This window comes from Bos javanicus, chromosome 7 (assembly GCF_032452875.1).
Source record: "Bos javanicus breed banteng chromosome 7, ARS-OSU_banteng_1.0, whole genome shotgun sequence".
Lineage (NCBI taxonomy): Eukaryota > Metazoa > Chordata > Mammalia > Artiodactyla > Bovidae > Bos > Bos javanicus.
Window position 1 is genome coordinate 11,409,203 of NC_083874.1, and position 22,223 is coordinate 11,431,425.

General features: G+C 52.3%; 1 protein-coding gene across 4 annotated transcripts; it reads left to right on the top strand.

Moving 5' to 3' along the window:
* Window positions 1–39: 39 nt before the first annotated feature.
* Window positions 40–21,126, top strand: BRME1 (break repair meiotic recombinase recruitment factor 1). 4 transcript variants are annotated; one of them, XM_061421909.1, is made up of 10 exons: window positions 295–381; window positions 649–712; window positions 1,242–1,293; window positions 6,473–6,653; window positions 10,448–10,529; window positions 10,745–10,849; window positions 12,225–13,505; window positions 17,361–17,449; window positions 20,024–20,116; window positions 20,463–21,126. In XM_061421909.1, the coding sequence occupies exons 3-10, from the start codon at window positions 1,263–1,265 to the stop codon at window positions 20,614–20,616; spliced, it is 2,016 nt and encodes a 671-aa protein (XP_061277893.1). In that variant the 5' UTR covers window positions 295–381; window positions 649–712; window positions 1,242–1,262; the 3' UTR covers window positions 20,617–21,126. The 4 variants fall into 4 exon arrangements, with proteins under 4 accessions (XP_061277892.1, XP_061277895.1, XP_061277893.1 ...); XM_061421910.1 differs by having other exon boundaries at window positions 318–381; window positions 646–712; XM_061421908.1 differs by lacking the exon at window positions 649–712 and having other exon boundaries at window positions 40–381.
* Window positions 21,127–22,223: the final 1,097 nt, after the last annotated feature.

The window sequence follows — 22,223 nt, forward strand, 5'->3', positions numbered from 1 at the left end:
CCCTGGCCTGGCCTTGCCCTGCCTCCTCCCCCGGGGCCTATGGCAGCGCACACGCCCTTCCTGAGTCCTACGCCCCTTGTCGGCGCCCGGAGACCGCCGACCCCACGCCCTCGGCCCCCAGGTGGCTGCCCCACTTCCGCCTTGGCCCTCGGGCGCCGCGGTACCGGAGCTCAGCCCCTGGACTTGCCGGGCCCACAACACAGAAACTACAATTCCCGGCAGGCAGTGCGCGAGTGCGCAGGCGCGTTGCCGGCGATGGGCGGTGCCGGCAGGTTGCGCGGGAAAGAGGCGGAGCGTGCGCAAGTGGAGAAGCGAGGTTCCGCCATAGCGCGTGCGCGGCAGGGCCTCGTAGTGCGCGGGAAAGAGGCGGAGCGATTGCAGGTGTGAGGGGTGGTGGCGGCCTCTGGGTTCACGGTGTGGCCGGTTCACCTGCGAGCTCTGGTCTTTCCTGGTTTAGGCAGTTCTCACTTTCGGCGCCCAGGGTAGGGTTAGGATGGGCCTGGTCACCAGAAGCCAGGTCCGCAGCACTCGGGCCTCAGACCTCGAGGTGCCCGGCCTCCGTGAGGGACAACTTTGCCTTTAATTGTTTAAAAAAAAAAAACAAACAAAACAAAACCTTACAGAAATAACCGAATTATCCCCCAGCAGGTCCAGGTAGACCTTCCCAGTTCCTGGTAACGACAGAGGGACCTCAACATCTTCTCTGGCCCAGGTCAGTTTGGGCTTGTCTGGCTCCTAGGCTGGAAGGAATGGACCTGTGGTGGCGACTCCGGCCTCCCCCAAGGCCCCAGGCATCCTCCAAAGGGCCTTCCCATCCCTTGAAAGGTCCCCAAGTGTCCCCTCTAAAGCCTTCAGATTACCTTGCAGGCCCCATGTGTCACCTCGAAAATCCTGGGGTGTCCCTGGAAGGGTCCCAAGTACCCCAGCCTGGAGGAAGGGAGCTTCACATAGGCTGCCCCATCTTAGAGACTAGAGGGGCCATACCCCGGCCCAGGTGCTCTCAGATCCTGGGCAGAAAATAGGCAGTTCCCTCTCTGCAGCGTGGAGAAGTTTAAATTCTCACCCCGAGATAGCCTAAGGTAGCTATGATTCCCATCCTCTGCCCTACTGGGGCTCTGTTGACCCCTGGGGCAGCCAGATAGGTCTAGGTGGAGGAGAGGTGGCCTCAGCCAAGGCCACTGGGTCCTGTAACCCAGAGATAGGAACTGCTTGTAATGATGAGGTTTGCTCCTTGTTTTCAGATTTCTCTAGGGAGAGAGAAAATGAGTAAGAGGAAGAAGCTTCGGACCTCAGGTATTTGGATGATCAAATTGACACATTTTTATTGCTGCTTCTGCTTTTAGGAGGAATGTGGGCTTATTGCAGAAATGCTAAGGTGACCACACCAAGCTCCTTAAAATAACAACAATGATTTAATACACATGATGACTTAGTGCAAGTGTAAGTTATGGAGAAGTGCTTATAGTAAAAAGTGAAAGCTTTATGGAGCTTCCTCCAGCCTATAGTGGGATCCCACAGCCTAGGGGAGGCCTGCAGGCTTCAGGGAGGGGTACAGCTTCTATACAGGTCCACTCTCAGAGATGACCTGTGAATAGAGCTTGATGTGCTGGTATGTGGCTTGAGCAAAAAACCTAGATTCATCTCCCTGTGTGATGGCAGATAACTTACTCTTTGTCTCACTTTCCTCCTGTAAGTAGGGGATAATAAAGAGCACATACCATTTTCTTTTTAAAATATTTTAAAATTTATCTTTAATTGGAGGATAATTGCTTTACAATATTGTGTTAGTTTCTGCCACATATCAACATGAGTCAGCCATAAGTATAAGTATGTCCCCTCCCTCTAGAACCTCCCTCCCACCTCCCTACCTTGTCCTTTAGAACAGTGATTCTCATCCTGTTGCGGGGAGCAGTTTGATTCCAGAGGACATTTGGCAATATCTAGAGACATTTTTTTTTAAGTATTGATTCATTTATTTGGCTATGCCAAGTCCTAATTGTGGCATGTGGAATCTTTCAGTTGTGGCCGGTGGGATCTAGTTCTCTGACCAGAGATTGAACCCCCTGCATTGGGAGCAGGAGTCTTAACCACTGGACCACCAAGGAAGTCCCTAGAGACACTGTGGGGTTTTACAACTGGTGTGTTTGTTTGGGTGGGTGAGAGGTACTGGCATTTCATGGGTCGAGAGCAGAGATGCTGCTCAAAATCATAGCATGCAGAGGACAGCACCCCCAGCCCAGAATGACCTGGCCCCAAATGCCAGTAGTACCCCAAATGTCAATAGTACCAAAGCTGAGAAGTTTGCCCTAGAGCTCACATGTGGATTAGTATTTGTAAAGCACTGAAAGTAGATGCATGGCGGGACACAAATATATGCTGCTGTTACGATTGTCCTTTCAGATTATTATTTTTTTCATTTTGAAACAATTTTGAGCTTACAGAAAGGTTGTAAAAATATTTCAGAGTTCAGTCTACCCTTTGCTCACCTTCCGCTAATGTTAAAGCCGCCCATAACCATAGGATGATGGTCAACCACGTTGTTGTTTAGTCACTCAGTTGTGTCCAACTCTTTTGCGACCCCATGGACTGTAGCCCCCCCAGGCTCTTCTGTCCATGGGATTTCTCAGGCAAGAATGCTGGAGTGGGTTGCCATTTCCTTTTCCAGGGTATCTTCCTGACCCAGGGATCAAACCCGTGTCTTGTGCATTGGCACTCAGATTCTTTACCACTGAGCCACTAAGGAAGCCTGGATCAACCACATCGTGTAGCATAAAAAACAGGAAATAAATCTCAGTACCCTACTTCCAGATTTTTCTTTATATACACAAATACAGTGTTTTTACTGGGTGAATATAATCATCAACATACTGATCTGCAACCTCTGATTTTCAGCTTCATGGGTTTTGAAGATCATCTTTACCTCTCAGTACACATAGAGAATTGCCTCGTTCAGAAGGAAAACATCCAGTATTATGTGGTATAGCTCCATTCTGCTGTCATTGGCTAAGGAATTTAAATTTCTTAAAAATTTAAGAATGATCCCTTCACCTAGTGGCTAATGAACTTCAAGAGTAGGATGTAGGGCAGGAAAGAAATCAACAGATCAAAGATGTTTGGTGTAAGGGCTTCCCTGGTGGCTCAGTGGTAAAGAATCCACCTGTCAGTGCAAGAGACAGGGGTTCGAGCCCTGGTCTGGGAAGATCCCACATGCCATGGAGCAAGTAAGCCCCTGCACCAGAACTACTGAGCCTGCACTCTAGAGCCTCAAAGCCCAAACTACTGAAGCCTGTGTGCCCTAGAGCTTGTGCTTCGCAAAAAGGGAAGCCACTGCAGTGAGAAGCTTTCATACCACAGCTAGAAAAAAGCTTGAGCTGGGACAAAGACCCAGCACAGCCAAAAATAAATAAATAGAATTATTAAAAAAAAAAAAAAAGATGTTTGTGCAGAGATGAGTAACAAGCTGCTTGGAGGCACAGGAATTTCTGTGACACTGGAGGAGGAAGCTGGGGCCAGCCAGGCCCACCCACAGCAGGTCATTTGGGGCCTCTCTTGGCAGTGGACTCCTCAGCTCAGTGGACCCTGGGCTGGCCCAGGAAAGTTCTTTCTGTGTGTCCTGGATGGGTGGGGAAAAAGAAAAACGATTCTGGCAGGTGGTGAAAAAACCCTTTCCCTCCTGATGTCTTTGGCCTTTAGTGTTGAACACAAGGTTCTGCTTTCGTTTTTCTTAAATTAATCCTGTGGGGATGGATCACAGGAAGAAAATGGGAGCCTCTTCACTCCTGTTGGTATTTTTGCTTTTTATTTGGTACTAATAAATGTCCATTGGATGAGCAAAGCAAGCTAGTGTTTGGACTTCTTAAGAAACTAAACAAATGAAGCGGCTATATTTTTGCATTTCCTGGCAGACCACAAAATGGAAATGTGTTTGTATAAGAAGCATTCATTGGAGCTTTGCTCTGGGTGCAGTGCCAGGGTGGGTCCATAAGGTGGGCAGGAGTGGGAAGCACGGTGAAGATGAGATCAAGATGAGATTTAGATCCTGCAGTTGATACCTTCAAAGTCTAGTCAAGGGTAAAGGAAAAATGCTTCTGACCAAGGGAGCTAATCAAATACACAGCAGTGGGGTAGAGTTCTAAATTGGCCTGTGTGAACTGTAACGGACAGAATTAGGAGAAATTACAGGAAAGTCACTGTGGTCTAGTGGAACCCAAAAAGCCAAATGGACGCTGAGGAGGCCCCTAGCATTCAGTGTTGGAGGAAAGGAGCTCATTCAATGGATTTGTTGTTTTACTTGTGTCTGACTCTGCAACCTCATGGACTATAGCCCTCCAGGCGCTTCTGTCCATGAGATTTCCCAGGCAAGAAGTACTTGAGTGGGTTGCCATTTCCTTCTCTAGGGGATCTTCCTGACCCAGAGATCAAACCAGGGTCTCCTGCATTGGCAGGCGGATTCTTTACCACTGAGCTACCTGGGAAACTCTCAGTGGGTTTACTTCAAGATATATAAGGAGGATAAGGGGACAACAGAGGATGAGATGGTTGGATGGCGTGACTGACTCAATGGACATGGGTTTGAGCAAGCTCCAGGAGATGGTGAAGGACAAGGAAACCTGGCATGCTCCAGGCCATGGGGGTCACAAAGAGTCGGACACAACTGAACAACAATATAAGGAGCTGAGTTTGGAAAGGTCTTTGTGACAACCTCCAGAAAAATCAGACCTGAGTTTGGTTTATCTTTTTGTTCTCACTGCCTGGTCAGAGGAGATGCAGTATATAGTAAGTGTTCAGTAAGTGTTTGGGTACACTTAAGTGTGAAGGCTCTGGAGCTGGACTGCGTGAATCCCATTTCAGAGTCTTTGATCTCTCCAGGCCTCAGCTTGCTCATCCGTAACATGGGCATAACATGAAGACTCTACCTCGAAGTTTTATCATAACATACCTGACTCCTCAGGACAGTGTCTGGCATGGAACTGAACTAGAGTCAACCCTTATTATTTGTTCATTGAATAAATGGTTCATTTGGGGCCAGATTTTGGAGCATTCTGCCAAGTCAGCCACTACTGGCAATTTCTATATAAGGGAATTCCCTTCATTAAACAAATAGAAGTTAATAAGCACCTTTAGGCTCTGAATTGCTTTCAGTGATGGGAAAGGTATTTTTAGGAATGTAGCAGGGACCAAGAGGCAACCGAGCTGAGAAGTCAGCTCCTTACCGCTCGATGACTCTGGGTCCCAGTTTTCCCAGGTTGGATATTCTGCAAGTGTCATGGAAAACCAGAGTGGTACATAAAATTTAATGTCATCCGCATTTTCTGGGAGGTGATCTGGATTTTCTCATGCGTTTACTCAGTCATCTTCCAAGTATTTATTGAGCGGTTCTCGACCCAGGAATGAAACCAGGGTCTCCTGTATTGCAGGCGGATTCTTTACCAACTGATCTGTCAGGGAAGCCCCATTTATTGAGCACGAACAGTTTATTAGGTGCTCATCTAGCCACTAATAAATGAGGCCCCTCTTTGCATGGACATGTTGTAGTGGAGGAGACAGTAAATGACCTAGTACATCGGACGCTTGCAGAAAAGATGTAAAGTGAATATGACAGAGCATGGGTTCTAGAGGAGTTGCTCTATAGAAAGGGCAAGAATGGCTCCTCCAGGGATGTCTCTGGTGGTCCAGTAGTTAAGACTCTTGTGTTTCCACAGGGGGCACAGGTTTGAGCCCTGGTTGGGGAACTAAGATCCCACATGCCCTCTCACCAAAAAAAAAAAAACAAAAAAATGGCCCCTCTGTAGGGACAATTTGAGCTGAGATCCAAGGGAACCAGCACACACCTCTCACCACTTCCCCAGAGAAACAGTCAGCTGGACAGGTTGTCTTGTGATTCTGAGCCAGGCCAGGTCACCTCAGGATTCAGCATCTGTCATGACTAGACCACAAGTTAAAAGCCTTTGAATCCCATGGCCCCATAAGTTCGTGGGTCCCACCTGGATGACAGTCCATCCCATCTCTCACTCTCCAAGCAAGCATCAGAGCAGGAATTTCCTGCCCTTTGCACAAGCCTGCTCATGTTGCATCAGCGACCCAGATGTGTTTGGTTGTTGGTCATGGCAGTGTGTGCTCCCACTGTCCCCCACCCCTTCAATTCTTTTTTTTTTCTTTTCATTTGTTTATTTTTGGCTGTGCTGGGGCTTCACTGATGAGTGAGGGCTTTGGTCTAGTTGCAGCGAGCAGTGTCTGCTCTTCATCGCGGGGCACAGGCTTGTCATTGTGGTGGCTTCTCTTGTTGGGTTCCACTAGACAACACTGACTTTCCTGTAATTTATCCTAATTGTGTCAGTAGTGGCCACGTGACACGTAGGATCTTCCCAAAGCAGGGATTGAACCTGTGTCCCCCCTCATTAGCAGGCAGATTCTTAACCACTGGACCACCATGAAGGGAAGCCTTCTTAATCTTCTTTTGTCTCCAAACCAGGAAGGGAAGGACTCCATCTTCCGAAACTTCCAAAGAACCCAAGGATAGAAGACTCTGATGGGGCCACCAGCCAGAGTTCCCTGTTAGACTCTTGGCGTCACCCTGAAGAATCAGAAGGTGGATCAGGACTCACTCCTTCTGCAGAGCAGAGTAGGGAGGAACCAGGACAGGCAGCCTCCAGGTAGGTGGCTCAGAACATCCAGCAAGCCTCTCCGCTGATGGTGGGCACAGCACAGTGACCTAGTGGACAGGATGCAAAGGACGGGGAACCAGCCAAGATGACCCAGCCAGTGCTATGCCTCCCCGACAGGGGTCAGGGCCCTTGGATTGAGGTTCTTGAAGTTTTGCTTTAGAGACTCCTCTCTAGTGAGAAAAGTATATATATATATATATATTTTTAAATTAAATTTTATTTATTTCTTGTTTACTTATTTATTTTTGGCTGAACTGAGTCTTTGTTGCTGCGTATGGGCTTTCTCCAGTTGCAGACAGCGGAAGCTACACTTCGTTGCAGTACATAGGCTTTTCATTGCAGCGCCTTTTGTTGTGGAGCACAGGCTCTAGGCATGTGGGCATAAGTAGTTGTAGCACACAGGCTCAGTAGTCGTGGTGCACAAGCTTAGTTGCCCCATGGCAGGTGAAATCTTCCTGGACCAAAGGTTGAACCTGTGTCCCCTGCATTGGCAGGCAAATTCTTATCCAGTGTGCCACCAGGGAAGTCCTCCCATATTCCTTCTTAATGGGACTGAAGGAGTTGTGGGTCTGTGAAATAATAACCTATAGGAGAGGATTAAGCATCTTTATGTTCCAGGAAGTGTGCTAATAATAAATACTTTACACACATCCATTTATTTAATCCTCATGGCACTGTGACACAGGTTTTTAACCCCATTTGACTGATGAAGACTCTGAGGGTTCAAGCAATCAAATGACTTACCCAGGGCCACTAAGCTCATACAGGGTGGGCTGTGGTTCTGGCTTCGTCTGGTTCCTGTGCCTTCACTACTATGGCTTCCCAGTTCCCATATATTTTCAAGAAATATGTAATTAAACACGGTGGGAAGAAAGGAAATCTCTGGCGAACCATTTAGTCTCCATGGGGGTAAGCCATATGTAACTGCAGCAAAGTAGAAAGGGTTATTAGGAGTTGGGAGAAGGAAAGTTCCTGCTTTCCGAAGTCTTCAGAGAAAGCACTGTGGATTGGTATAGCACATTTTCTGCATGAAAAAGTAAGGCATGCGGTCAGGCTGACAGGACCATTTTCTGGGGTGCATGTCTGATCTCAGGACTTGGCAGTCTTAGGGCTAAAGCTGCATGTGTGATAGGAAGAGAGGGGCCACATGTCACAGCTAAGCCACTCTCCCAGACACACACGATGGTGTCACCATGTCCCTCACCCCAGAGAGGCCATCAGGTCTGATGGGGTCATGGCTGCTGCCCACCCTGCTGTCTGAGTCCAAAAGAATAATCAGAACCCGCAGAAGTGGGTTCCAATCCCTTTGTTTCTGTTTTTTTAATGTTTTATTAAGAAATACCGCCTGTGCGGAAATGTAGCAGAAAAAAAGCAACATGAATCAATCAGCCTAGCACATTTATGTTGAGAAATGAAACCTTGCCAGTACCCCAGAAGCCGCCCAAACAACCCATCCCAATTAAAAAATTTTGAGCAGACGGTTGCTCTCAGTATCTAGACTTATTCTGTCTCCATAACCTCCCTTGGCACGATCCAAGCCCATTAGCGTAGCTTCGTGCTTTATCCTGCTCTACTTCTAAAGTTGAAATCATGAAGTTTCAGTTCCAGATTCTGATTTTTTTTTTTTTACAATATATATATCCACATTTGTTTGGATATAACCGTAAGTCTCACCAGTTTTTAAAAAAGACTTTATTTTTTTAGAGCAGTTTTAGGTTTACAATAAAATTGAGAGGAAGATGCAGTGATTTCTGATATACCCTCTGCCCTCCCACATCCCTCGTGACCGCCATCACTCACCAGAATGGTACATTTTTTTTACCAAGGATGAAGCCACAGTAATGTGGCTTGTAGCATGTGGACAGGGAAGCCTGGCGTGTTGCAGTCCACGGGGTCGCAAAGAGTCGGACACGACTGAATGACTGAACTGAACCTACACTGACACATGTTAATCACCCACAGTCCATTGTTTACTTCAGATTTTTTTTTTATTGTTTAATTTTGGTTGTGCTGGGTCTTTGTTGCTGCACTGGCTTTTTGCTAGTTGTGGCAAGTAGAGGCTCCTCTGTAGTTGCGGTGCATGGGCTTCTCATTGCAGTGGCTTCTCTTGTTGCAGAGCGTGTTCTCTAAGGCATGAGGGCTTCTGTAGTTGCAGCTCCCCGGCTCTAGAGCACAGGCTCAGAAGCTGCGGCACTCACACTAAGTTGCCACGCAGCATGTGGGATCTTCCTGGACCAGGGACTGATCCCGGGTCTCCTGCATTGGCAAGTGGATTCTTATCCATTGGACCAGCAGAGAAGCCCCAAAGTTTACGTTCTGTGTGTTGTACACTCTGTGGGTTTGACTAGAGGAATAATAACAGGTATCATTACAACATCATGCATAGTTCTTTCACAGCCATAAAAATCCTAGTCTACTCATCTTCCCTTCACCACACCCTGGGTAACCACTGGTCTTTTTCATTGTCTTCATAGTTTGCCCTTTCCAGAATATCGTATAATTGGGATCATACGATACATAGCCTTTTCAGATCAGCTTCTTTCACATGGTAACATGCATTTAAGGTATCTCCACGTGTCTTCATGGCTTGAGAGCTCGTTTATTTTTTTTAATTTTATTTTAAAAAGCAGATAGCATAATTTTGTTTGTTTATTTTTAAAAAGTTTGGACTTACTGGTGATCCAGTGGTTAAGACTCCACCCTTCCAGTGCAGGGAATACCAGTTCGATCCTTAGTTTAGGAAGTTCTGCATTCCTTGGGGTGTGGTCAAAAATTCAAATTTTTTTATTGGAGTCTAATTGATTTACAGTGTTGTGTTAGTTTCAGGTGTACAGCAAAGTGAATCAGTTGTACACACGTGTACTCTTTTTTAGGTTCTTTTCCCATATAGGCCATTACAGAGCACTGAGTAGAGGAGAGCTTGTTTCTTAGCACTGCATGCTGTCCCACTTCATGTACCAGAGTTTATTTATTTTGAAAATTATTTTATTTATTTATCTATCTTTGGCCATGCTGGATTGGGTCTTTGTTACTGTGTGTAGGCTTTCTCTGGTTGTGGAGAGCAGGGCCTCCTCTCTGGTTGTGGTGTGGGCTTCTCATTGCTGTGGCTTCTCATGTTGCGGATCACAGGCTCTAGGACCCATGGGCTTCAGTACTTGCAACGCATGGGCTCAGTAATCAGGCTTTAAATCAGGGGCTCAGTAGCTATGGCACATGGGCTTCTTGTCCCCTTCGGTATGTGGGATCTTCCCAGACCAGAACTTGAACCAGTGTCCCCTGCACTGGCAGGCAGATTCTTTACCACTGGACCATCAGGAAAGGCCTACCACAGTTTAGTTATCCAGTCACCCGCTGAGGGCCTCTCAATTGCTTCCACATTTTGGCAATTATGAATACACCCGTGTTTTTAGACACTGCATGTTTTTTTTTGTTTTTTTTTTTTTGTATCTGCAACTTTTTAGCATTTGTAGAATTGGGGGCTGGGATGTCAGTCCAAATGAGAATCCCTGTTCTTATTCCAGGAGCCAGTTACTGGGATTAGAAGAGTAAAGTGCTGCCAGAGAAGGCAGCTTGGCTTCTAGGCATGGGACTCTGAATGGCTTCTTGGCAGTCATGCGTCCCTTCTCCACCCCGCCCTTTCTCAGCAGGTGCTCCAGGGCAGCCCTCTTTGGAGACTCTGAGCACTCCTCTGCCTTTGGATTCCATTGTTTGTCTCGCTACACAAGTTAACGGCGGGGTAGGAGGACTTGAGAACCTCCCCTGTTTTGTCTTTCTCCTTCCAGCTCTCCTGATAATGAAGCAGACGCTCCCTCCGGGCTCCTTGGGCAGCCAGAAAGGGAGCCAGTTCCCCTTCCTCCTTCCCAGGTGAGCCTGCTCTGTAGCCTCACATAGGCACAGAAGATGCTGGGGAGCTGGTTTGTGTCCAGCAGCAGCAGCTGCTGGTGGGAGTGTGCACTGGGGCTGGAAGGCACAGACTGCAAGACAGAAACCGGTTTGGGGATTTTCGCGCTTGATTTCCAAGACCTCATTCCTCCTTTATCTTTACTGCTGTTTTGTTCTTGTTGTTATCTGCTTCACAGAACTCAGTGGGGAAGTTTGTCCCCCAGTTTGCAAAACCCAGGAAGACAGTGACGAGACAAGCAGAGAGGAGGGAAGAGGGCCTCAGGATGGGGGTGTTCAGCTCGGTAAGGTCCTACCATCAGCCAGGCTGAGCTCTGTAGGTGTACCACCTCTTGGCCCCACCTCAGCAGCCAAGTTCAACCTTGGTTTCCTTTGACAAATGACTAGGCTTCCCAGGTGGCTCAGTGGTAAAGAACCTGCCTGCCAGTGCAGGAGATGCAGGAGACACGTGTTTGATTCCTGGGTCAGGAAGATCTCCTGGAGAAGGAAATGGCAACCCACTCCAGTATTCTTGCCTGGGAAATCCTACGGATGGAGGAGCCTGGCGGGCTACAGTCCATGGGGTCGCAAAGAATCAGACACGATTGAGCATGCACACAGCCCTGCACCTCTCCACAGCCCCACCACCACCATATTTAGCACTAAAGGCATCTGTGGACAGCAGGGGCTGTGTCAGCAGCCTGCAGGCCTGTGAGAGGCACTCGGGGCAGCGTGCCTGCACTGAAACTGTGGAGGCCAGAGCTCTGTGCCCCAAATTGGGTGAAAGTAGCGAAACTCAGAAAGGCAGCCCGGGCATAGCACAGGGAGCTCACCTCAGGGTTCTGTGATGACCTAGAGGGCTGGGGTGGGGGACGAGGTAGGAGGGAAGGGATTTTATATATGTATATAGATAAAATTACAGCTGATTCACATTGTTGTATGGCAGAAACCAACACAATATTATAAAGTAATTATCCTCCAATTAAAAATGAATTAAGAAAGGCAGCCTGAATTTCTGTCCCTAAACCCCTTTGCCTCTCAGAAGCTTTTGCATGAGCCGAGGGGGCTTTTACAGCATGCTGTCTTGTCCTTACCCCTGTGAGCTCCAGGGGTCACGTTCGCTGTCTCTGGAACACACTCCCCTAAAAAGTGATTGGTAGGCGTTCCCAGCAGCTGTGTTTGTAATTTCCCCAGACCAGAAACACTCCACGTATCTTTCAGCGGGTGAATGGTTGAACAAATCGTGGTTCATTGACACCACAGAACACAATTTCCAAAAAAAAGGAGCAAACTAGTGTGATACGCATAACCACTTGGATGGATCTCCAGGGCATTAAGTAGACTCAGAGGAAGGTGTAAAAACCATATGGCCACAAGTGTCTGTTGATGGATGAATGAATTAAACAAAACATGGGTAACATCCATAAACAGAACAGATATTTGTGTATCCATGTTCACTGCAGTATTATTCACCTTGAACTTAGGTCTCCTGCGTTGGCAGGCAGATTCTCTACCGCTGAGCCACCAGGGAAACCCACCCAGGATCCACACAGATCCCTGTTTGGGGGCACTGTCAGCCTCGTGGCATCTGAGGCTTCATACAGGGGCAGTGATGGCTAGAAAAGTCTTCAGAGCAGTTGATTATTAAAGGCCCAAGGCTGAGTCTTTCTCTCTCTACAGGGAACACTGCCAGAACCCAGTGCACAGCAGACCAGGAGCCAGCCTCAGAAAGAGTCCCCAGGACTTGCCCTCCAGGAGGCCAGGGACCCAGGACACCAGACCCAGGCAGATGGCACCTGCACCGAGCCCAGTGGCCTAAGCCCCATGACCCCTGGGCCCAGTGATGCAGATCCTCAGCCCTCCTTCTCCACCAACGCCTCCCCAGAGTCGGGGACGGTGCCCTCGGCCTCAGAGAGAGCTGGCCAGGACTACCTGTCAGAGCCTGGGACCAATGTGCCCAAGAGTGGAAGCACGGAGGAGGGTTGGGCTCCAGGCAATCAGGGCCAGAAAGGGCCCCTGCCAGGCAGTGACTCTGGAGAGATGGGGCCAGAGCGAGGAGCCCCCCAGCAGGGAGGTGCCCAAGGACTAGCAGGTGCTGACCAACTTGAGGGGCTCCGGGAAGAAGGAGGTAGCCTCCTGAGCCCAGAGCCCCCATCTGCAGCCCTGGGCCCTCCTCTCCCCCTGCAAACCCTTGGCAGGGAAGCAGAATGGAGCTGGAGCGGCCCTCGGTGCCCACCACTTGGGGCCATTGTTATCGCAGATGTGAACACAGACCCCGCTGAGCCAGAACACAGGGCTCTGAGGGTGGCTGGGTCAGACGGGGAGGTCAGCACCAGGGTGCCCGCCTCTCCCAGTGGGAAGGCTCCTGACGCAGGCTGCAGCGGGGCACTGCTCAGCAGCACACCTCTCACTGGGGTGACCAGTGGAGGCAGAGGGGAGGCACAGTGGGAAGACGAGCCCCCTGGTGACATCCTGGGGTGCTTTGCAGCCTCCCTGCCTCTGCCTCATGAGACCCAAGAACCCACACTAGGAGCTGGGGATCCCAGCCCTTCAGCCTTAGAAACGGGCCCAGATGTTGGTCAGACCCAGGTGCCAGGCCCGGATCAGGAAGGGTTGGGAGGTGTGTGCTCGCAGCCTGGGCTGTCACAACCTGCAGCTGAAAAGGCAGCTGAGCTAGGGAGCCCGAGCCGCAAACAAGACCTCCAGGGGCTCGGTTTGTCCCTCAGAGCCTCTGCTATACTGATGTACCAAGAAGCAGTGGGCGGCCCTCCCCAGGATGCTGGGGCAGGCCAGAACAGCCCAGACACCCCCACAGGCCCTGTAGGCCAGCCCTGGCGCCCCGCTGACTCTTCCAAGCAGGCCATCTGGGAGGGGTCACCAGCCTTGGAACTCGACTTCCTGCCAGACAGTGAAATACAGGATGCCCTGGAAGCCCCTGGCTTTGAAGCCCCACCGGAGCAGGTAAGAACTTCCCTGATTTACAGCCACATGCCCCAGGGCAGGCGCCAGACGGCCACGAGCCCTCCCAAAGTGTCCAATAGTTGGGGGAAAAGGGGCACGTGGTGACCTGTTTATACAGCAGGTGAGTCCTGGGGTCTGAGTCACAGCTTCAGTGGGTGTGGAGCCAGTGATGTCCTGGGAAGGTTAACCTGCCTTTCTCTGAGGGGCCTGTCCATCTGGGAGCTGAGGAGCCCCAGGGCGTGATACACACATGTTTTGTCGGCCCAGGCAGCGCCCCCGGTGTACCTGCGTCCTGCACACCTCAGTGCCCGGCTCTGCATGGAGATTCCTTGGGTGTCTAGAGGGCGCCAGACCACAAGGGGCTACCTGAAGAAGCGAGGGACCTCAGAACTGGGCCCATGGGAGGGGACCTCACCCCACTGCTGGGAAGAACCTCTGTCCATCTTTAGGGTCGCCTGATACCATTCTTTTTCAAACATACACATGGACTTTCGTTTGTCTGCTGGAGTTTTTGTTTGTTTTTCACTTACTGTGCTTTGCAGTTTGTTTTTTGTTTTTTATTTTACAAATTGAAGATTTGGGGCAACTCTGCTGTCAGATGATGGTTAGCATCTTTTTATTTATTTATATATTTTGCTGTGCTGGGTCTTCGCTGCTGTTGCGCGGCCTTTCTCTCGTTCTCAGTGAGTGGGGGCTACTCTTTCGCTGTTGCAGTGTGAGGGCTTCTCGCTGCGGTAACTTCTCTTGTTGCGGAGCATGGGCTCTAGGGCTTGAGGGCTTCAGTAGTTGTGGAGCAGGGCCTCAGCTGCCCCGGGGCATGTGGGGTCTTCCTGGACCAGGGATTGAACCCATGTCCCCTGCATTGGCAGGCAGATTCTTATCTACCAGGGAGGTCCTGTCTGCTGGCATTTGCAAGGGCTTCCCTTTGGGGATCTGCCCACCTGAGCCTCAGTGTTTTGTGGCCTCACACTCAGAGGTGGGCGGTTCTCTTTCCACACACGGGGTGCGGCTGAAAGGCTGAGGAAGGTGGGGCACCTGCCCGCCATGAGGCAGCCAGGAGGGAATCACAACCAGGTGGCCTGATTCTACGGCTGTGCCTCAACCGTTCTGACCTGGAACCAACACAGAGCCCATGTCACTTCACAAACGTGGCCTCCATCTTTGGCCATCCTTGTTTTAAAACTTTATTTTTGGGGTGTTTGAAAAAATTTTTTTCAACTTTTATTAATTTATTCTTTATTTTGGTTGCTCTGGGTCTTTGTTGTGGCATGCGGGCTCTCTAGTTGGGGTGCTCAGGCTTAGTTGCAGCATGTGGGATCTTAGTTCCCCGACCAGGGATCGAACCTGGGCCCCCTGCATTGGAAGCGTGGAGTCTTATCCGCCAGACCACCAGGCAAGTCCCCTGTTTGAAAATGTTTTTGAGGTTTGAGAGCCTGCTCTGTGGCAGGAGTGAACAGATCTGGATGGCCTCTGCCCCCATGAGGTTTTCAGTAGCGCCATTCCATCTGCCTCTCCCAGAGTGAGCATTTTGTACCCTGTCATTTCTGCCCTTAAAAAGTCTCTTCCTAAGATACAGCCCCCAAACAAGCAAAGGACATCATCTGGTGCCCAGCTGGAGGAAGCCAGCTGTTCCAGCCGTGGAGGGAAACCATGTCTGGGTCGAGGAAATGTGGGTCTCAGGTGCTGCCTTCCCAAGGGATGGCCAGGGGTCGTTTGTGACACGGGCCTCCCTGCCCTGGCTCCAATTCTTTGTACTGTGCATCGCACGTTGCTGTGATCACCAGACAATCAAGATTACAGAAGGCGAGTCACAGTGTGGCTAGATCGTAGCCTTTAAACACAGACGCCCGGGAGAGGTAGGCACTCAGGTTCTGGACAGAGCTGAAACGTTGTAATTAAAGCCCCAGCCCTTGAAAAATGCACACCCCTCTCTTGGAAAGAAGAGCTTGGTCATTCCCAGTCTCTGCCCTCTTGGGCCGTGGCTGAGGGAGAGGGCTGGGGAAGCAGCTGGAACCTTGGGCGCGTCTAGCAGGCCAAGGAGAGCCCTGCTGAATGTGCCGCCAGCGAGCACACTCAAATCACCACCGAGCCGGGAGCGCCAGGAACCCAGCAGCGCCCAGGGTGGACGGGCCCGCTGCAGGAGGCACTGCCCTGGCAGGGCCGCGGATGCCCAGGCACGCTCTGTTTTGACGCCGGGCCTTCCTGAACAAGTCTGGGCAACCCGAGCACAGGTTCCCGTGGGGAGGTTCCAGAAGGCAGGAACCCTCCCTGGCAGGAAGGCCCTGTGGGAACAGAGTGCCGGTGGGTGGCGTCTCGGCCTGCAACCTCAGCGTGCTCAGCTGTGAGCTCCACTGCTGAGGGGGGGCCCTGGGGACTCGCAGCAGTGACAGGCTGGCTGCACACCCAGCTGCCCTCTTATCGTGGCTCCCTGGGGACATGATGCTCACCCCAGGGCCAGTGGAGCCCCCTCTACTCGTAAGGAGGGCCTCATTTAAAACCCTGACTTCCACGTCCCTCTCATGGCCCCCGTGGGTGGCCTCCGAAGGGGGACGGTGCACTACTGTCCTTTCAGGACAAGCACTACCTTTGTCATGACAAACTCCTACACAGCCCTTGTAGGAGCCGTGGTCCCTGTTGGGAAGGAGAACATTTCTTATGACCAAACTTAAGTGAATCCATGGCATCGAGTTTTTTTTTTTTAATTTGGCTGTGCTGGGTCTTAGTTGCACCATGCAGAATCTAGTTCCCTGATCAGGGATCGGACCCGGGACCCCCTGCATTGGGAGCGAAGAGTCTTAACCTCTGGACCATGAGGGAAGTCCCTGAATTGTATTTTAAGTCACAGAGTTGCCTCCGTGAGAGTCGGCTGTGTGCATGGGAGAAACCACTGCCTAGAACAGTCGTGCCAACCTTGGCACTGCTGGCGTTGGGGGCCTGGCCGCCATCCTGTACATGGAAGGGGGTTGAACAGCATCCCTGGCCTCCAGCCCCCACCCTCTGAACACGAGGAGCACCTTCTTGCAAAGGCGTGACAACCCAAAATGTTTGCAGACACTATGATGTGTCTTGGGGCTGGAGTCATCCGAGTGAAAGCTGCTGGGCTGCAGACAGTTCCTCATGTCCATTCCTTTGTATCCCGGGACCCTTGGCAGGTTGTGCTCAAACCCTTCACGGCATCCCCCACCCAGGACTTGTGTCTCCTCAGAAGAACAGACAGCCCTGGGCCAGCGGCTCCAAAGAGGCAAAGAGCCGTCACCTGCGCCGCTGAGCCACTGAGCCTGACATTTTCCATGAAAATTAAACCACCGTTGACCTTTAGAAATTTAAGCTGCTCAGGGTTATCTGGCTCTCTCTCCCCCGTTAATTATGAATGTTCCCTTCAAAATATATTTGCAAAATCTTTTCCTTGACATGAAACTCGGGGCTTATCTGGCCGACTCTGCCCCTCCATGCCAGCCGCCCACCTCACCACAGTCAGCACCCCCGGGGTCCTCTCTGACCCCTCCTAGATACCGCAGGACAGGCCTGAGACCACACCAGGCCTCAGGGGTCAGGGACAGAGAATATGGGATGGAACCACCCGCCGGTGGCTCAGATCAGCTTGTCCGAAGACTGGGGCCCAGGAGAGGACCCCAGGGTCAGGCCTAGTATCGAGGAGGGAGGGCGAGAGCAGCCGGACTGGTGGCCTGCAGGTCTGGCTGTCACGGCATCTGTCCCCCACACCACTTTTCCTCCTCTGCAGGAGGAAAGCACGCCTCAGCCTTCCGAGTGTGGTGGAGGAGAAGCCAGACCTGTGTGGCTCCTCTCCTTCTCCCAGCCGGGTCACTCACATGTGTGCGCACTCTCCTTTTCCAGTTGTTTCCTGCAGGAGGCGAGCTGGACCCCTGCCAGCCTGGCACCGGCCCGTGTGCAGACAGAGGCCCCCGTGCTGAGGCCCAGCCGAGGTAGGCAGAGTGGGAGGCACCGTGGGACCTTGCCTTGGCCGGAGTCCTCCTCTTGTCTCTCGAAGGGGGAGCGTGGCTGCTTTCCTGGGGCTCCAGCCCCCACCTCTCCCCTACCCCTGCCTTTTGAGCTCCCACTTTGTGAATGAGGGTGATGGAGGTGACCCTGGCTCTCCCTCGAGGGGCCTCACTTTTCTCTGTCTAATAAGGTTGCTAAGCCCTGAATTTCTTACTTATGTGGCTGCTCGGGGTTGTAGTTGCAACGTGCTGGATCTAGTTCCCTGAGCAGGGATCAAATCCAGGCCCCCTGCACTGGGAGCACAGAGTCTTAACCATTGGGCCACTAGGGAAGTCCCCAAATTTTTTCATTTTCGCTTTTCGGCCATGCCACTTGGCATGGGATCCTAGTCCCCACCAGGGTTCGAAGCCAGGTCCCCTGCGTTGCAATGCAGTCTTAATCACTGGACCGCCAGGAAGGTTCCCACTCCCACTTGCAAACTTCCCATGCCCCCTGCTCCCTGGGAGTGGAGAACTCCCAGTCAGCACCCTGTACCCAAGCTGGCATCTCTCCCTAGGTCCCTTGGGATGGTGCCCCCAGCTCTGTGGTGGTTTGAATGCATGTTGTGCGTTTTATTGGAGAGACAGCCCAGAGCTTTCCTTGAATCTCCATGGAGGGAGTAAGGACCCAGTCAGAGCTCGGAGCCACTGGCCTGCGTGACCTCGGGGCCACCCCTGCTCTGGCACCCTCGGCCTTCCAGAGTCCCCAGTCTGTCCCGTCTTCTTTCCTGCTTGGTTCTGTTCCCCAAGGCAGCCACCTTCTCTCCCTCCTATAGGCACCGGGTGTGCTCCTCCAGCCCATGGAGGTGTGTGTTGGGAGGGTCCTCTCCCCCCACCCCAGAGCTTCCCTCTCCCAGTCCATCACCTCTGTTCATGTCCTTTCTCCCAGCCTTGCTGACCACCAGCACAGGGCGACAGTCCTCTCCTGTTACCTTGTACTTAAACTGCAGAGCGGTGGCCGATTGATTATTTATGGCCAAGTTTCTGTTTCTGTCTGGCAGGCGTGGAGGAGAGATGAGGCATGCAACCCTTGGCGCAATTTGTCTCCTTTCTCTTCCTCCTGCTCCTCCTCCTCAGGGAAGAGGGGGGCCTCCCACCCCCTGCCCTTGCACACATCTGTGTATAGTACCTGTGGTACCACATGTTGCTTCCCCTGACAGACACACACACCCGCTCCCTGCCTGGGGACCAGAGGCAGTTTAATCAACGTGGCCCCACTGTTGTTTTTTTTAACATTTATTTTTGTTGTGCTGGGTCCTTGTTGCTGCTCACAGATTTTCTCCAGTTGCAGAGAGCACGGGCTCCTCTTTGTTACAGTGCACAGGCTTCTCACTGTGGCGGCTTCTCTGACTGCAGAGCATAGGCTCTAAAGCATGGGCTTAGTGGCTCCGCAGCATGTCGAATCTTCCCAGACCAGAGATCAAACCCATGTCCCCTGCACTGGCAGGCAGACTCTTAGCCTCTGAACCACCAGAGAAGGCCCCTACTATTGCTTAAGCAAAAAGGAGGGAGATTCGTGTGTGAATCTCTGACGGCCTCAATGCAACCCCACGTGGATGGCTGGAAGCCCCCAGGTGGGTCCTGGGGTCTGCTTCTATGGCCCTTGGCCAAGAGAGAAAAGGCAAGAAACTGAGGCCCAGGCTGACCAGTCATCTCAGGGTGACTAAAGCAGGGGGAGCAGAACCACAGTTCCTCTAGTGACAGCCCAGGAATCTGCTAAGCTGTATGACCCTCTGCTCCCTCCCCACAGGCTATACCTATTAGATACGGTGGTGCCCCGCCTGTCTACCCCTTCTATAGGCACTGATGCCCTCCAATGCCAGGTCTTCCAGGACCTGCTCTGGGCACTGGGGAGAAACACAGCTTCTCCCTAGTTGGGTGGGAGCTCGGGGGGTGGTGGTGAGCAACAGACAAATTATTAGCTGGTCAGATGGCAGAGTGGTGGGGAGAAAAAGATAGCAGGGAAGGGGTTAAGATTTTAACCTGTGGTGGATGGGGAGGGAGAGGGAGGGTCCCCCTCCCAGCTTCTCCCTCCCCCACCCCCACGGAGGAGACATTCTGGAAAGAACATTTCAGAGCCCTAAGAAGTGCTACGGGAATGGCCAGGAATTCAGTGTGGCTGCAACAGGGGGAAGAGGGACAAGAGGGAGTGGGTGGGTCTAGAGGCACGGCGGATGGTGTAGGGCTGCGGGGAGAGATTTGGGCTGGGTTTCCATTTCCACAGCCCCCCCCACCAAGCCACTTGAGGGGACAGGATATAAGGGCAGGAGGTGGGGGCCGAGGAGGGTGTTGCAACTGCCCCACAGGAGCCACCTGGTGGGGGAAGGGGCTAGATTCTGGGTGTATTTTCAGCGGTAGAGCCATGGGGCTGGCCATCAGGACCCTGCCTGGTGGGAGGGGGCGTCATGGCTGTCAAAGGTGTTCATCTCTGGAGAGATGGCTCAAGGCTCAGCAGAGCGCCCCCAGTGGAGGCTGGTGGGGCTCTCCAGTGAGCTCTCCTCCTGCCTCCCTTCCCGCCAGGACACGAGTGGGGATCAAGACTTGCGAGGCCGCCAGCATAGAGGACGCGACGGACACCGTGAGGGGCCTGGTCATGGAGCTCTCCAACCTGAAGTAAGGGCTGGGCTGGCACCGAGGACCCACAGTTCCTGGGACAGGCAGAGGGAATGGAGCCGGGGGTGGGTGATGGAGGCCCCAGTGTACCAGTGATCTGGGGGAGCCAGGCTGGGCCCAGCCCCCCCGTGAGGGGCCTCTGGGAAGCTTCTCCTTCACAGAGTTGTCAGGCTCTAAGGAGGGGCTAGAAGGGTCACAGCCTGCCTGCAGCAGGCTGATGCGGACTGTGCACATGCCTGTGTTTATGCGGGTGTGACCCGAGTACCCATGAGCGAGTGAGCCGATGTGAACAGCCCAGTGTGCCCGAGTGTGAGGTGGGGCACAGCCCAGGCCTGTTTCCACCCAGCCGGCTGATTATGAGCACCCACCGGGACCTGGAGACCTTCAAGCGCCTCAACTACTACCGGAAAGCAAAGCCGGCCGGGAAGGCCCCCACACCCTACACCGCAAAGGGGGCCGGAACCCTCCCCCGAGGGGAGCAGTCCTGGAGGGATCTGTAGCTGGTTCCAAACTGCCTGGGGTTGTGGTGTGTTCTGCAAGCTCACTGGCTCCCAGAAATGTCCTGCCCAACAATGGGGAACAATCCCTCTGCAGACCCTGTGTGCTCGCTCCCCCCACCCTGCTATCTTGACCTTCTGACGTGCCGGTTCTGGGGGCCCCAGAAACCGTCCCTCAGCTGACGGGGAAGTCAGCTTCCCACGGGAAACACGAGAGGCCCTGCCTCTGTCATCGGCCTCCCCTGGGAGCTGCGTGGGGCGGGAACCTGCTCCTCCCTGTGGCAGGCCTTCTGGGGCCCCAGGAAGCCAGCTGCTTCTGAGCCAGGGGCCCGGGGCCACCCAGATGTTTATCTGAGTTTGCAAATTTCAGCTCCTTAGCTGAGGTTACTGAAGGTTCAGAATTTGTTTCTTTCCTGGAGGAGAAAAGGGCTTGCTTTGTTGGTCATACCCTTGTTTTTCACCGGATTTCCATTTCTTCTGGGAAGCCCATTAATAAATGATGCCTTAGCCAGACCTCAGACCGTGTGACCGACCTGTTTGCGGTTGGAGGTGTTTTCAGTTCCTTGATGGCCTGCCCACAAACCTCCCTAATACCACCTCGTTCTCCTTCTGTTTCTCATGCTCTTTGTGAAGACAAGTTGGTGTACTGCTGGGGGCCCCCACTCCCAGATGGAGTCTAGGGGTCCCCATGCGTTAGCAAGTGTCAGACTCTCCTGGAGCAGGTGGATATGTGCAGAGATGTGCATGTGTACAAATTCCAGCACACAAGTATCTGTGGACCAATCAGCCCACTGAGACATCTTGACTGTCCAAGCTGGAGTTCAGTGCTGAGTTGGCCTTGCCTCTCCTCTGTGGGACAAGCTGCCGAGAAGCCCTGGTCTAGGAAGCAACCCTGGGTGGGAATTATAACTGATGCAGACACAGCTAATGCCTGGAGGGTGCCGAGGGCAAGCGTGCACACACCCTGCCCCACCAAGCCTCACCACAGCCCCAGTGAGGTCACATTGTCACTAGCAGTCCCAAGTGCTGCTGTCAAACCCGTTTTGCAGAAGACATTGCTTCTGTTAAATAGGTCACCACTAGGTGGACCAGACCCAAGACTAATTTGTTGCTCTGCCTGTCGCCCCTGCACCCTAACTCCTAGGGCCAAGGCAGGGAGGGCCCTCCTGCCACCACCTTCTTATACCTGGGACATCCCATTCAGGTGGCTCAGAGTCCCCCAGCCTTTTTACCCTGCAGAATGTACAGCCCCTTCCTTGAACCCACCAGAATGTGCCCAGTCACCCTGTTCCCTGGGTCTCAAGCCCCAGTGGCTCTGGCTTATATAATTAGCATTTGTATGTAGCTGAGAGTTGCTAGGGTACTGTGTCCCCTGACTCCATGTGAAACTCTTGGCACTGCTGAGGAGGCCTCCCTCATGTCTTCTTTCTCCTCCTTCCCTTTTCTCTCCAAGCCTGGGCAGTAGGCTGTCTTCAAGGGCCGTTTCTGATCCCTGGCTCACCGCAGCCCTCCTCAGGTGGCCTCAGGTCCCAGATCAAATGGCAAAGCCAAGGGCAAATTCTGGGAAGTCCAAATTCTGCCCTGACTCAACCCCAGGAGACCTTGTAGGC

What these genes read in the sequence shown, in the direction of transcription:
- BRME1 (XM_061421908.1), top strand. Translation starts at nt 40, where the DNA reads ATGGCAGCGCACACGCCCTTCCTGAGTCCTACGCCCCTTGTCGGCGCC. An exon ending in AAGAGGCGGAGCGATTGCAG is followed by an intron (nt 382 to 1,241) that starts GTGTGAGGGGTG and finishes CCTTGTTTTCAG; the next exon opens with ATTTCTCTAGGGAGAGAGAA. An exon ending in CGTGCTGAGGCCCAGCCGAG is followed by an intron (nt 17,450 to 20,023) that starts GTAGGCAGAGTG and finishes CCTTCCCGCCAG; the next exon opens with GACACGAGTGGGGATCAAGA.